At 32.1% G+C, this 13053-nt stretch overlaps 4 protein-coding genes across 8 annotated transcripts; 3 read left to right on the plus strand and 1 right to left on the minus strand.

Moving 5' to 3' along the window:
- Nucleotides 1–788: 788 nt before the first annotated feature.
- On the minus strand, nucleotides 789–2204 carry LOC139771863 (mediator of RNA polymerase II transcription subunit 31-like). Its single transcript, XM_071704994.1, has 3 exons — nucleotides 1812–2204; nucleotides 1419–1508; nucleotides 789–1331 (listed from the first exon to the last, which is right to left on the minus strand). Exons 1-3 carry the CDS (start codon nucleotides 1876–1878, stop codon nucleotides 1018–1020), a joined length of 471 nt encoding a protein of 156 aa, XP_071561095.1. The 5' UTR covers nucleotides 1879–2204; the 3' UTR covers nucleotides 789–1017.
- Nucleotides 2205–3390: 1186 nt separating this feature from the next.
- Nucleotides 3391–6576, plus strand: LOC139771867 (alpha-tocopherol transfer protein-like). Its single transcript, XM_071705002.1, has 4 exons — nucleotides 3391–3530; nucleotides 3910–4226; nucleotides 4540–4903; nucleotides 5235–6576. The coding sequence occupies exons 2-4, from the start codon at nucleotides 3943–3945 to the stop codon at nucleotides 5493–5495; spliced, it is 909 nt and encodes a 302-aa protein (XP_071561103.1). The 5' UTR covers nucleotides 3391–3530; nucleotides 3910–3942; the 3' UTR covers nucleotides 5496–6576.
- A 148-nt stretch (nucleotides 6577–6724) lies between these two features.
- LOC139771866 (alpha-tocopherol transfer protein-like) lies at nucleotides 6725–8567 on the plus strand. Its single transcript, XM_071705001.1, has 4 exons — nucleotides 6725–6914; nucleotides 7148–7453; nucleotides 7546–7909; nucleotides 7988–8567. Exons 2-4 carry the CDS (start codon nucleotides 7164–7166, stop codon nucleotides 8243–8245), a joined length of 912 nt encoding a protein of 303 aa, XP_071561102.1. The 5' UTR covers nucleotides 6725–6914; nucleotides 7148–7163; the 3' UTR covers nucleotides 8246–8567.
- A 135-nt stretch (nucleotides 8568–8702) lies between these two features.
- On the plus strand, nucleotides 8703–12452 carry LOC139771865 (alpha-tocopherol transfer protein-like). Of its 5 annotated transcripts, none has more exons than XM_071705000.1 (5): nucleotides 8703–8872; nucleotides 9347–9669; nucleotides 9897–10308; nucleotides 10690–10845; nucleotides 12297–12452. In XM_071705000.1, the coding sequence occupies exons 2-5, from the start codon at nucleotides 9395–9397 to the stop codon at nucleotides 12348–12350; spliced, it is 897 nt and encodes a 298-aa protein (XP_071561101.1). In that variant the 5' UTR covers nucleotides 8703–8872; nucleotides 9347–9394; the 3' UTR covers nucleotides 12351–12452. The 5 variants fall into 5 exon arrangements, with proteins under 5 accessions (XP_071561101.1, XP_071561098.1, XP_071561097.1 ...); XM_071704997.1 differs by lacking the exon at nucleotides 12297–12452 and adding an exon at nucleotides 11316–12282; XM_071704996.1 differs by lacking the exon at nucleotides 12297–12452 and having other exon boundaries at nucleotides 9331–9669; nucleotides 10690–12282.
- Nucleotides 12453–13053: the final 601 nt, after the last annotated feature.

Here is a 13053-nt window from a genome sequence, read left to right on the forward strand (position 1 = left end):
TGTACATATTGTTATGGAGATCCATGGTCCACAAAATACTCGATTGCGGCTGTGTTTCAAAATTAATTGCCAGCGCTGAACATTTATAGTATACGTTACTTGTACTATGGATTTCCTGCACTGGCAGTGAATTTTGGAACACAGCCTGCGTCAAATATTTACTCGTAATATGTAATAGACATGAAAAGCAATGTAAAATATTAGCGCCTATCATGACACATCCGGACGAGACATTGATACGAACTAGACTCGAGATATCCGCTTGTTCTTTTCTAACTCGTTCACCCAGAAGAACAATCTTTTTTTCTTGATTTTGTCGATATCTATCAGACACAGAAAAAAACAAATATATCGACAAAAATGACATATAGAGATGCAACAATAAAAGAACCTAAAAATAGTAATATATTACAAATATTTTGTTATATTTTAAGGTATTGTTGCGTATGGAGATTCTCAAACTTTTTACTCGCAAAACAATTTTGATAAGCATAAAGCACTACAAGAAAATAACAGTCACAGATTCAATCGCAATACGCACAGAGCGAGAGCGCTCATAAATCTTTGAGTATTTAATAAACGCCAGCTCATTGTCGAGGGAATTGATTTTCACTTAACAATTTTCTCGCACAGCTGATTCGATATACAGCTGATTATTTAAAGAACCGAACACTTACCGAGAGTTTACAGTGCACGTTATAGAAATGTTACATTATTAGGTATGCAGATATAACAATTATAATGTAATAAGACTGAACAGGGAAAAATAAACTGTAACGACTCAAATATTCTTTTTCTGATTTTCCTGATTTTTTAAATAAATAATTTATTTGTATTTATACAAGAAAGAAATATGATTTAATGAAATGTGATAAAAATGTGGGGAAATTTGTGAGTTATCACAGTCAAGCAACAACCTAAATCAATCGGTTCCCATAAAAAACTATCATATTGAAAAAATCATACGAGATGTAGACTCTATCTTCAGACATATAGAATAAATATGAAAGTACGATTTCAGGGAACCTTGGGTTGAGCGATACCATTGTTCTGAGAATTAGTGTGTTGCGTTTGCTCAGCAGCTGTTTGCAGAAGTCTTGTTCGACGTCTTGTATAATGTTGCCATAGTAGAATCTGCTGATCGTCAATAAACTTTGTACATTGAGAATTCACAACTTCTCTTCTAAAGTGCTCGTACTGCAATAAATCCAGGAAGTACAAGCACATGGGGTACTTTAAATACTTTGCATATTCTGGTTCTTTCCAGTATAACAGGTACTTGAGATAATTAATAAATGTTGTGTCTTTGAAGTAGCCACGCTGTGCCAAAACTAGAATCATATTTATCATAAATAAAACAAGTTTTTCTTTTAAAGCTAATTATAAATAAAGAATGCAGAAGGATCATTCTTGCTTACAATTCAAATAATTTGGATTGGCGAGGCATTGCACAAATTCTAACTCAACCTGAAATCGTAATCGCTGTTGATCATCTGTCTCTGGAGCTCCTGAAATATAAATTTTGCAGTATTCTTCTTCTTCTTTCGAGATGATATTAAGAGAAAAGCTCGTCGATTAACTTTGTAGTGACATAACGTAATACGCAATTAGATAAAAGATAAAATTGGTTGTTACATAGCTCAATAAGTTAAAGACAGGTTAGGTTAAAGCAAAAATATTTTATGTCAAGTGATTTTTTTGAAATTTATTTCAGTCACAACGTATTAAAGACTAAGATAGCTGTATATAATTGAGAAAAGATAGGTTAGAATAGAGAGATGCTAAACGTAGAACGAAGAACAAGAACGTACCGTTCATTCCAATGAAAGATGGTTTTCTGCCTTTCATGAGCCCCGGCGGATCATCCAGTCGGTTCATAGTACATCAACTGTCGAATATTTGATACTTGTCGTCCTTACAACGAACATACGAAAATGATGCTTGGCAAGTATTCCACAACTCAATTCACACAAATGAATGCAAATGGACTCATCGGCCGTCAAATCAAATGCGAAATGCCGATGCCCTTTCGTTTATGCTGGTTTATGCCGTCAACCGTCAATCCGATATATCGGTGCTGTGTGGTTACGCGCAGTTATGTGGTATCCTGGTATCCTGATTCCTGTCACGGTCGTCAGTCGTCATATGGTCGTCACCCTGGTCACCCATAACCCATCATTCTCGTCAGTCGTCAACACGCCGATCGCAGCGCCAAGCCATGGGAAACTCAAAACTAATCGGAACGAATATATCGCGCACGACGCACGACGTTTGAAACAACCGCTTATATAACGTTTACGCGTGACTCGTTTATATAACTAATTATACTTTTTTTTACGTCGTTACATATATACATATACATATCAGATTTTACATCGCAGTTATGTTATTTAAATGAGAGCTATAACAAAATTATGAAATAAATTTATCACCACTTATGGTCCAGATTGAATGTTATTGATAGCCTAATGATAGTGATTTAATAAGAATATGCTTATCAGCATCAAAATTTAAATCGGTTATCGATTTAACCTCGCTGCCCACCAGCTTTAGAATTTCATATAACCCACCTGGAGTCATTTTTGACCCCACTTTATAATTCCTTATTTTATATTAAAAAAAAAAAGAGATTTTGACATATAAATAAAAGATTTTTAATGTATAAACATTTTTATTGAAAGCAAAAGTAACATGAAGTATAAATATTCCCATAAAAATAACTACTCGGAATCATTATCTTTGGATGTAAAGCTGGAACACGTGAAACACAAATTACGTATTTCGGCATGTTCATATTACAACTTGCATAGAATTAATGAAATGCAAGTTTTTACATGATATTATATCTAAACGGTGGGTTAATGCTTGTAAAATTACACCAAAACATTAAAAATACATTATTACATACAACCCAAAATTGACCCTAGTCTTATATTTTTCACAATAAAAAAATTTTTGTAACAGTTTAAGAATGAAAATTGCTGAAAATTAGTAGCATGAATTAAGTATGAAAAAAGCATATCTAGGAGTTGAAAGCGAAATAAATATTTAAAAAAACAGAAAATATCGCCATTTTTAGGTGCGTGGGGTCAAAAAAGACCCCAGGTGTATGTTAATAATTATTTACGATATTGCGAACCCCGATCCTATATGCATGTCGATTGTTGACAATTTGTTTTATGTATAAAACATAATGGTAAAATTATATAACAATGTACAATGTGCAGCAACGACAAACAAAGTTCAAGAAAAATGTCTCTTAATGCATAACGATAGCAAGTTATCAGAACATAATTTCTGTCTGTCAAGAATTTAATTATATAGTGATTTCAGTTATAGTGAAGATATAATTGTATGTTAAGTTGTTGTCTGTATCACGTATACTAACTTCGTGGCATAAAATGCAAATCTTCGTATGGTCACGCATAGTGCTCCTTGAAGAGTCGGTGAGTAATAATCGCGTCATATTCCAGTCGAGTGTTAATCAAGCAAGTCATTTCTCGCATGAGAGTTGTACGCCTGAGTAAAAGGTAACTTTTTCTATCTTATTTTAACATAATTATTCTAAAATATCTATTTATATTATAATATTCTCCAATCTAATTTCTATATCGTGGATTAAATATTTAAAATTAAAGACATTTATCCTTTTTATCAAGAGACACGGTAGTGTCTCGCGCCAAGTACACGCGGAGCGAGACCGACCGTGACTCTTTTACGCGACGCGACGATTTGCGAGTACTCGATATTAAATTACGGCATATACGTGATATTAATAATTTCACAATTCTTTCATTACTTGTTTAGGACATAAATTACATCTTTATGTAAAAGTGATAACATTTCAATTAATCTGGATAATTACTGCTTAATTTTAATAAACGTTAAAAATATTTCTTATATTAATAGAAAGTTATATACAAGTGAATACAAGTGTCAACTATGTCGCTGGTCAAGAGGATTTCCTACGAGGAAGAAAAGAAGAAAAATCCTGAGTTGAAAGATTCCGATATACAAATTCTAAAAGACTGGGCCATGAAACAGTCGCATCTTCCGAAAATTTTAGACGTTGAATATGTATTGTTCTTGCACAGTAATTACTATCGTATCGAGGCTGCTAAGAACACCATCGAAGAATATTACACTTCCAGGACTCACATGCCAGAATTTTTCTCCGCCAGGGATCCACTTGGAACAAAGCAATTGCGAGAGATATTCAAAGTTGTGTGAGTATTATAAATTTGTTTACGTATTCAAGTAATAAATATTTTAACAATATATCCAAGTGCATGCTGACAGTTAATAGACTTTGAGGTATTTCATGTCATACTCATAAGGTTTCATATGTTTGAATATATCTTCATTTTTATTCATAAATTTCTTAAGTAAAAATTCAAATTATAATAAATATAATAAATAATATAAAAGGTAAAAAGATAAAAAGGAGCTGTCGAACTTAAATATCTATAAGATATCTATAAGATATAAAAATAAAATTCAATCCAATTGTGCGTAAAATAATTAAATTTATTTAAAAAGGGCGCAGATGACACTGTCAATGAGAACGAAGGAAGGATACAAACTTGTTTATTCGAGATTAATAGATTATGAACCGTCACGTTTTGTTTATAACGACGTCATGAAGTACTTTTCTATGGTGGTTGACTTGTGGTTGTACACCGAAGGGACCGCCGAGGGTCATATAATTATTATAGATATGGCAGGTGTTACCTTCGCTCATGCTGGCCGTCTTAGTCCCATGGGGATTAAGAGATATCTTTATTATTTACAAGAAGCTATACCAATCAGACTTAAAGGTCTGCACTTTGTTAACACCAACGCGGTCATGGATATCATTTTGTCGATGATGAAGCCGTTTATGAAAAAAGAGTTAATGGAGGTGGTAAGAACAATAAAAATATTTTACATTAAATGTAAAAAAGTTCCACGCATGTAAATAAATAAAAAAGATTTTGTCTTTTACTTAATTCCGAATCAATTTTTATTTGAAACTTGTTTACCAAAAATAATTTACATTAAGAGTTAAAAGATCAGTACGCGGTGAGTATAATGATAATGTTTTCTCTAAAAAGATATAGATTCAACATACATTATTATTATTATTATTATTATTATTATTTGATTCCTAAATTTTTTAAATATAGTAATGAATAACGAATACGTCTTATATACATACACATACGTATAATAATACATTTTCGATATATTTTCAGTTACATATTCATCCCACGAAGGACACGCTGGCAACGTTTGTGCCACTGGAAGCATTCCCTTGCGATGTAGGTTTAGGTGGAAAAGCTAAACCGTTGAAAGAACAACAGGAGGAGATATTAAAAAAGATAGAGGGTCATCGTGAATGGTTTCTACAAGATGAAGTCACGGGTCGTGTAAACGAAGCATTAAGAGTAGGCAAAAGCAAGACGATGGATTTGTTCGGGGTCGAGGGAAGTTTCAAGAAACTAGATATAGATTGACTCGTTTAATTTATGTCGAAAGTATAACTACATAAAATTGCTTAAAATATATTTATATCGATTTATATCGATTCATAAATATACAATTTTTTATATTCACGTGTGAGAATCGCACGAAATAAGTAAATATTTGATGCTTATAACAATAGAATTAACAATAATACAAATATAACGATTATCCAAAATTTAATTATAGTTTATTCATTGGCAATTAATTAATTGATTTCGCAAAAACGATTTACGCGGTTTATATGTCTCGAAGATTACAGAAATTGTTCCAAAAAACGTAATATGCAATCTATGATAATCACGATATAATATATAAGTTAAAAGATCTCTAGAAAAAAGTGATAGTCCATATTAACTAATATTTAAAACGTTAATAATACATCGTAATTCCAAGTATGATCCAAGTATTGTAATGGAATATTAAATAGCTTTAACACCAACAACCGGCGGAGATGTAATTCTGTAAAATTGTAATGTCATTCTGCTATTATGTTCATAAATTTAATCTAATATACATATAAGCAAAATTTTTTACTCAAAGTCTTGAACTTTGACATTTTAATCACGGCACTAGAATCTTACAACGCAATCTGTAAAGTGCGATATTATTTGAAAAATCGAGAAGTGGGTTTATTTCGATTGTGTTTCTCATAATTATGGATCATAATTAATATAATACGCAATTATTATAGATATACGTAAGGCACTTTTGTACGTAGCATGCATAATAGATTTATTCAGTCACGTTAGTTCTTAGAATCACTAGATGCAATTTTCTTACAATTTATTTCAACCTGTTACGTTAAAAAAGAATAAAAGGAGTTAACATACAATATAATGTAAAGTATTAATTCAATTAATACGTTTCGTGCCGCGTCTACTGATGTTGTGTTCTCCATTTAAGCCGTCTCTAACATTTTGAAATGTAACTTAGTTATCATATAATGTATTATCGTTGTGGTACACGCGGTCTAAATGGACAGTCGCGTAAAAACGGTGTGACATGGAACGTGTTAAAAACAATAAGATTTATGTAACGCAATACAAATGAGATCTACAAGCATACAATCAATTATAGTGCGTTCTTTATATATAATTATGCCTCAATCTCTTTTTTGTTATTTAGCTATTAATGTCCAACTTGTAAATAGCTGTTTGAAATTAATATTTTTTATCGCGCGATCGTGACTACGCAGATGGAATATTTTAGTTTTCGTGGAGCGCAATATGAAAGTAATCGTTCTCGGCGTGTCGAACGCTCGAAACGCTCGAAACTCTCGGACATTCTCTTTTAGAAATCAGTGTGTAATCGACTTATCGCGTGCGCAGCAGCGATATTCTGTGCTGTGTTACCAATATTTGTAGGACAGATCCACCTGTGAATAACCAGTTAAGGAACAACTGGTCAAGGTAGATTGACGATCTAATTTTTTCTCTAACTAAAAATCTCATTTCAACTTCCGCAGACGCGTATCATATCGATCGTATTTTTAATTAATTAAAAGTTAACGTTTGCGCTCAATATACATATGTATATTTATATTTTTTTCTTGTTTCTTTGCATGATTTCATATAATTCTTTTTCTCTTTCCCGCAAGTGTATCTAAAAAAAAAAAAAATTATAAACGAGGACAAATTTGTAGGTCGATCAGAGCACCGATGTCTGCACTACCGACTCGATATGTTAGTATAGAAGAAGAGTGCAAGCGAAATCCGGAACTCAAGATGTCAGATCTGCAAATGTTAAAGGATTGGATGGAAAAGCAGCCTCATCTGCCACGAATAGAGATGGTGTATCTTGTTATGTTTCTGCACAGTAACTATTATCGCATAGAGCCGACCAAGAAGACGATAGACAATTTTTTTACCATAAGAACGCTTTTGCCAGAAGTGTTCTGTAATAGAGATCCAATCGCGTGGAAAGAATTGCGAAAGGCCTTCTCTGTCATGTAAGTGATCCTGTCAAATTATTAAGATCACCAAGTATCATTAAAAATCATATGGAAATATAAGAAAAAATTAAGTATTCTTTCGATAATAGAGCAGCTGTGCCATTAGAGGAAAAAACCAAAGAAGGATACGTCATGACACTTGTCAGATTTCTGGATCCGAATCCGAATAAATTCCATCATTTCGAGTGCACTAAGTATCTGCTTATGACGTGCGAGGTGCAAAATCTGGTGCATGGCACCAGCGAGGGATTGGTTGTTATTCTTGATGCAGCTGGCCTGTCTTTCAGCCATGTCGCTGCTATGAATTTAATGGGATTAAAAAAAGTTTTATTCTATATACAAGAAGCTGCTCCGGTTCGATTGAAGGCCTTACACGTACTGAACGCTATGCCCATAGTAGATACGTTTTTGAATTTGTTAAAACCCTTCATAAAGAAGGAAATGATGAATCTTGTAAGTCAATGACATGTTAAGTCTCTTCTTTTTAAGAAGGAAAAAATATAAGATATGAATGTACATTTATTACTTTAGCTGCATTTTCATTCAAACATGGAAACCGTGAAGAAATATCTACCTATCGAAGCTTTGCCAAACGAGTACGGTGGGAAAGCGGGACCTATCGAAGAAATAGCAGCTAAGCATATCCAATTGCTGGAAGAATTTCGCGATTACTTTCAGTATGACGAAGCTAATGGACGAGTGAACGAATCTTTGCGAGTTGGCAAATGCGAAAGTGCGGAAAATCTATTCGGTGTAGACGGTAGCTTTAAAAAGTTGGAGCTAGATTAATCAGTTGAATTTAAATTTCTTCAAAAAAATTTTTTTATAATATTTGGTGTGTCCTCTCTCTCTCTCTCTCTCTCTCTCTCTCTCTCTCCCTCTCTTCAAATACTACAAAGCATCATATTTTTGTTCAATAATTTTTTTACCATTTATATAAGTTATATTATATCAATATTTACAAAGGTAAACACAAAAGAGGATTTGTATAATATAATTCGATTGTCAAATTATCTCAATAATTATATTATTTTGTGATACACAATTTGTATGCATAATTATTGTTATGTAACTAAGTTACTTGAAAGATTATAATAATTTATTATACGTACACATGCATGTTCATCACTCCTTAAGCCACAAATAAGCACTACTAATTGTAAAACCTTGACGCGCATACATGTGTGTTGCGATCGTATAATGCTCATAGAAGTTACACGTATCGCAACGCATAATTTTCCGCATGCACACCACTCTAATTAGAACTGATTTATAATACGAATTAAACTCGTATATCTGCAGTAGAAAACCGGTTCTAGCAGTGCTCGCTAAGTCTCTGAACGGTTCGCTTTACTAGCTTTGAAAATATCATATTGAAAATTCGGAAGGAAAGAAAAGGAGGTGTTCCTTAATAAGGTAATCTCTCTAGGACTTAAGTACCAAATTTGTTAATACTTATAAGTCATATTCAATTCAGGCATGATAATCTATATAAGGCTGCATATAATCGTTATACTTGGGTTGTCCTTTTCATACCGTTGTCAAGTATGGAGTAATGAATTTAATATTATAATTATAATTATAATTACTGAGAGGCTTTTTAATTAATTCTTGATCAAGGAATAATAACTAGAATATTCCAAGCTTGATTGACACGGAGTATAAAACAACTATAATACTATTTACTAATCCCGCTTTGCATGCATTAGTTTCAGACTAGTGGTTATTCAGAAATAAACTTTTTATCAGAGTTGTCTATTTCAAAAATTTCTTTATTTCTGACCACCAACTAACCAGTTTTACGACATTTTTTTTCTCACGTTGTGACCATATAACAAATTCAAAACAGTAAAAACTGAATTGATTTTTCTCAGATATTTTTCTATTCAGATACAATAAAGTACATTTTAAGCTGCAATTCAACGTGCACGGTCAATAATGAAAAGAATCACATTAGAAGAAGAAATGAAGAAGAATCCTCAACTGAAGCTATCCGATATACAATCACTGAGAGAGTGGTGCGAGAAACAACCGCACTTGCCAAAAATTGAGGATAGTTTTCTCGCCTTGTTCCTTCACAGTAATTATTATCAAATGGAACCAACGAAAAACACAATCGAGACGTACTACACAGCCAGGACGCATTTACCAGAATTTTTTTGCAATCGGGATCCGCTCGAGGAAAAGAAACTACGACAAGCCTTCAAAGTTACGTAAGCGATTTTACGAATATTAGTGATTGAATAATAGAGTGAATAATGGTATAACTTGTTCGTGTATAAAACGGCTAATTTTTATAATATTTGAAATGTTAACACTTTGAGATCTGTACATAAAATAACGCAAATCCTACAATATGTAGATATATAGATATACTAGTATTTAATTGTAGATTTTTAAGAATAATGCAGAGTAATTTTGCTAATATTTTGATCTATAGAGATATTGATATATTAATAATAATTGAGATAAATTGTGACTTAAAAAGGGCTATACTTCCCCTAAATGGAATAACAAAAGACGGTTACAAGATTATATATGGAACATATCTGGACCCCGATCCTTCTAACTATATCTTCAATGACAACGCGAAATATTCCACGATGTTACACGACATATATTTTCTGACGGATGGTACGAACAACGGTTATACTTATATTGTCGATGCTAGTAAACTATCATTTGGTCATGTCGCGCGAATGAGTCCATTGGGATTGAAGAAAATGTTGTACTACATCCAAAAAGCGGCACCGATACGTCTAAAAGGAATTCATGTCATAAACGCGCCACCCGCCATGGAATTGTTGATGAACACGGCGAAACCTTTCATGAAAAAAGAGCTGATGGACATAGTAAATATCACAAATCGATTAATTAAATTCAATTGTAATTATTTAGCAGCAATATTGGTGTTTTTTAAGAAATATATTCATTCGCGCGGTCACATAGTGGGTGACACAGCAATCAAATAATTCTGATAATTCTGATTTGTAATGTCTGAACAAATAATTATTTTTAATTGTATTTCTATAGACTTAAACAAACCTCATTATGCAAAATATAATTTTTGATCGTCACCGATAAACGTAGAAATTTTTGTGTCTAATTGTCCGTAATATTAAAATTTTTATAATCGAAAAAATTATACTAATTTCAATGCTACTATATCCTATTTACAATTAGTACTCAGGAAAGTTTTTCTAAATCATCTCATTTACTTTTCTTATACACAGATACATTTTCATTCATCGTTTAAGAGCCTTTCCGAATATATTCCGGTGGACGCGCTGCCGAACGAGATGGGGGGAAAAGCAGGCTCTGTACATGAATTAGCGGAAATTCAAGTGAAAAAACTCGAAGATTATCGCGAATGGTTCCTGCTAGATGAGGTAAATAGACGCGTTAATGAAGCGTCGAGAATCGGCAAAAGCAAGTCAGTGAACGATTTGTTCGGTATAGAGGGTAGTTTTAAAAAACTCGATATAGATTAATATATTAGATAATTTTTTTATATATTTTAATATAGCTGATTATTCTATTCTTATTTTATCTTTTTTATAATATATTATTTTGTACCTTGCACTTTACGTAACGTTTTACGTAATCGTGCATCGTGCATCGTCCATCTATCCGAGTAAAAACAATTATTTATGCGAGAATGTCGTAATCGCTGCAATTTATTAATAATTTATTAGTAATTGTTAATATACACGGTATCGCAGAATCAATGTATCACTACAAGAATAGCAACAATATCAAGTTTAATTATAAAATTGTATAGTAGAGACTAAAAAAGAAATTTTAGTAAATAATAATCTCCATTTTGATATTTCCGATTAAAAGTTTTTTGTTGTTAAAGAGTACGAGGTCAGATTTTGCGATATCCTGTATGTCAGAGATATCTATCTGTGACGTAGCGCAGGAGCGAGCAAAAACAGAAGGTGACTAAAAAAGAAACGAACGATTGCTCTTGCTCGCCAACATCTAAATATCTAAAATCTAAAAGATCTTATGATAAAAGTCCAAGGCATAAACAGGTGCAATAGATTTGCAATATAGGTATTATGCAAATAACATAGACAATCTAAAGGTACAAAATCCGGTTAATTTATATATTTTTGCGTTCTAATAGTACTAGAAGTTTCATATTATACCTACAATAAAAGCGATGGAATATTTATAAGATTAGGTTGCAAAGACCATGAGATATCAAGTCTTTTTTTATTGAAACAGTTTGAGTCCTGACTAGTTGTTTATTCTAGCTTCTAAACATTGTGAATAATAAAGTGAAAGAAAAAAAGAATTTTAAAAATAATCACATTATTATATAAATCTATCATATTTGTGCAACACACCCTAACACTGCAAGGAGATTTCAAAGTATGTAAAAAATATTGTAAAAAATTATTTTCTTAGAAACCAAAAGGTATTAAATATGAAATAATCGGAGTTGTATTATTATTAGAAAATAATAAATGTTTTACAGTATTACCTAAATCACTATCAGTTTATTGAATTGTTAATCCAGTTTTTAAAAGATTTATTATAGAAATTTATACTTTTATAATCAACTATTTTGTATACTCAAGTTGACTAGAAAAAAATAAATCTTACAAGTAGCGATATCGACGAGAAATAAAGAATATTTCCCGTGAAAAAAGAAAAGCTAAGAAAAAGACGTACGTGTTGACGATATCACAATCGAGAATTATCATGTCGTTAGGAATTATATTTACGTATTTATATTGTATCTAGAACTTGCTCAATAAATTGAGTGATTGTAACGCTTTCAATCAATAAATAATAAACACATAATATCAAATAAAGTGCCTTCTTTCAGGTACAGTTCCATTCATCAATGACACAGATGCGAGCAGATATCCGTTCTCGATAAATGCAATGTTCAACTATATAATTTAACAGGAAAACTATATAGTTCTACTCGAGAATTAATAAACATTCAAATAAAAAATATTAATAAAATTTCTGGAAATAATTTTTGAAGAACGAAAGAATCGATTATGCGAGCCATATTACATTCGGATTGACAAGAGATTTCTATAAGTGGGCTGTTGAGCATAATAAATAGTTTTCGAAAATTACGCCGTATTTTTTTTTGGCTGCAGTTTTTTACAAATTATTACACGTGGATAATATATAATAAATATTACTTAATCATTACCTGTTATCGGATGTAATATACTTGCAGAGTAAACTATTTTCCATCTATAGTTATTTGCTGAAGATAGTAGCTGCGCGTAGCTGCGACTATCAGTCGTACCGACTAATCTCTAAATATATCATGAATTGACAACGTAATACATTTTTCATAGATTTGTCTTAATACTATTTTACTGCTTATTAGCGTAACGTAATCTTCAGCACGCCAATGACAAACTAAACTATTTTCACATGGCATTCGCATGTTTCTTAAAGTCATTCTAATAGCTTTGTTGAGATGCGATTTCTCTTTTGTGACACACTTTTAAAAATGTTACGTGTCACGTATAGTCACGTGACTAATGATAGAGTACTAGGTAACTGTTAAATGTAGATTTGTATGTGTATAGATTCATCCGTGTGTAGCTAATACCCCA

This window comes from Temnothorax nylanderi, unplaced genomic scaffold (assembly GCF_030848795.1).
Source record: "Temnothorax nylanderi isolate EJ_2023f unplaced genomic scaffold, tnyl_v1.0 TNYL_tig0045_pilon, whole genome shotgun sequence".
NCBI classification, from domain to species: Eukaryota; Metazoa; Arthropoda; class Insecta; order Hymenoptera; family Formicidae; genus Temnothorax; species Temnothorax nylanderi.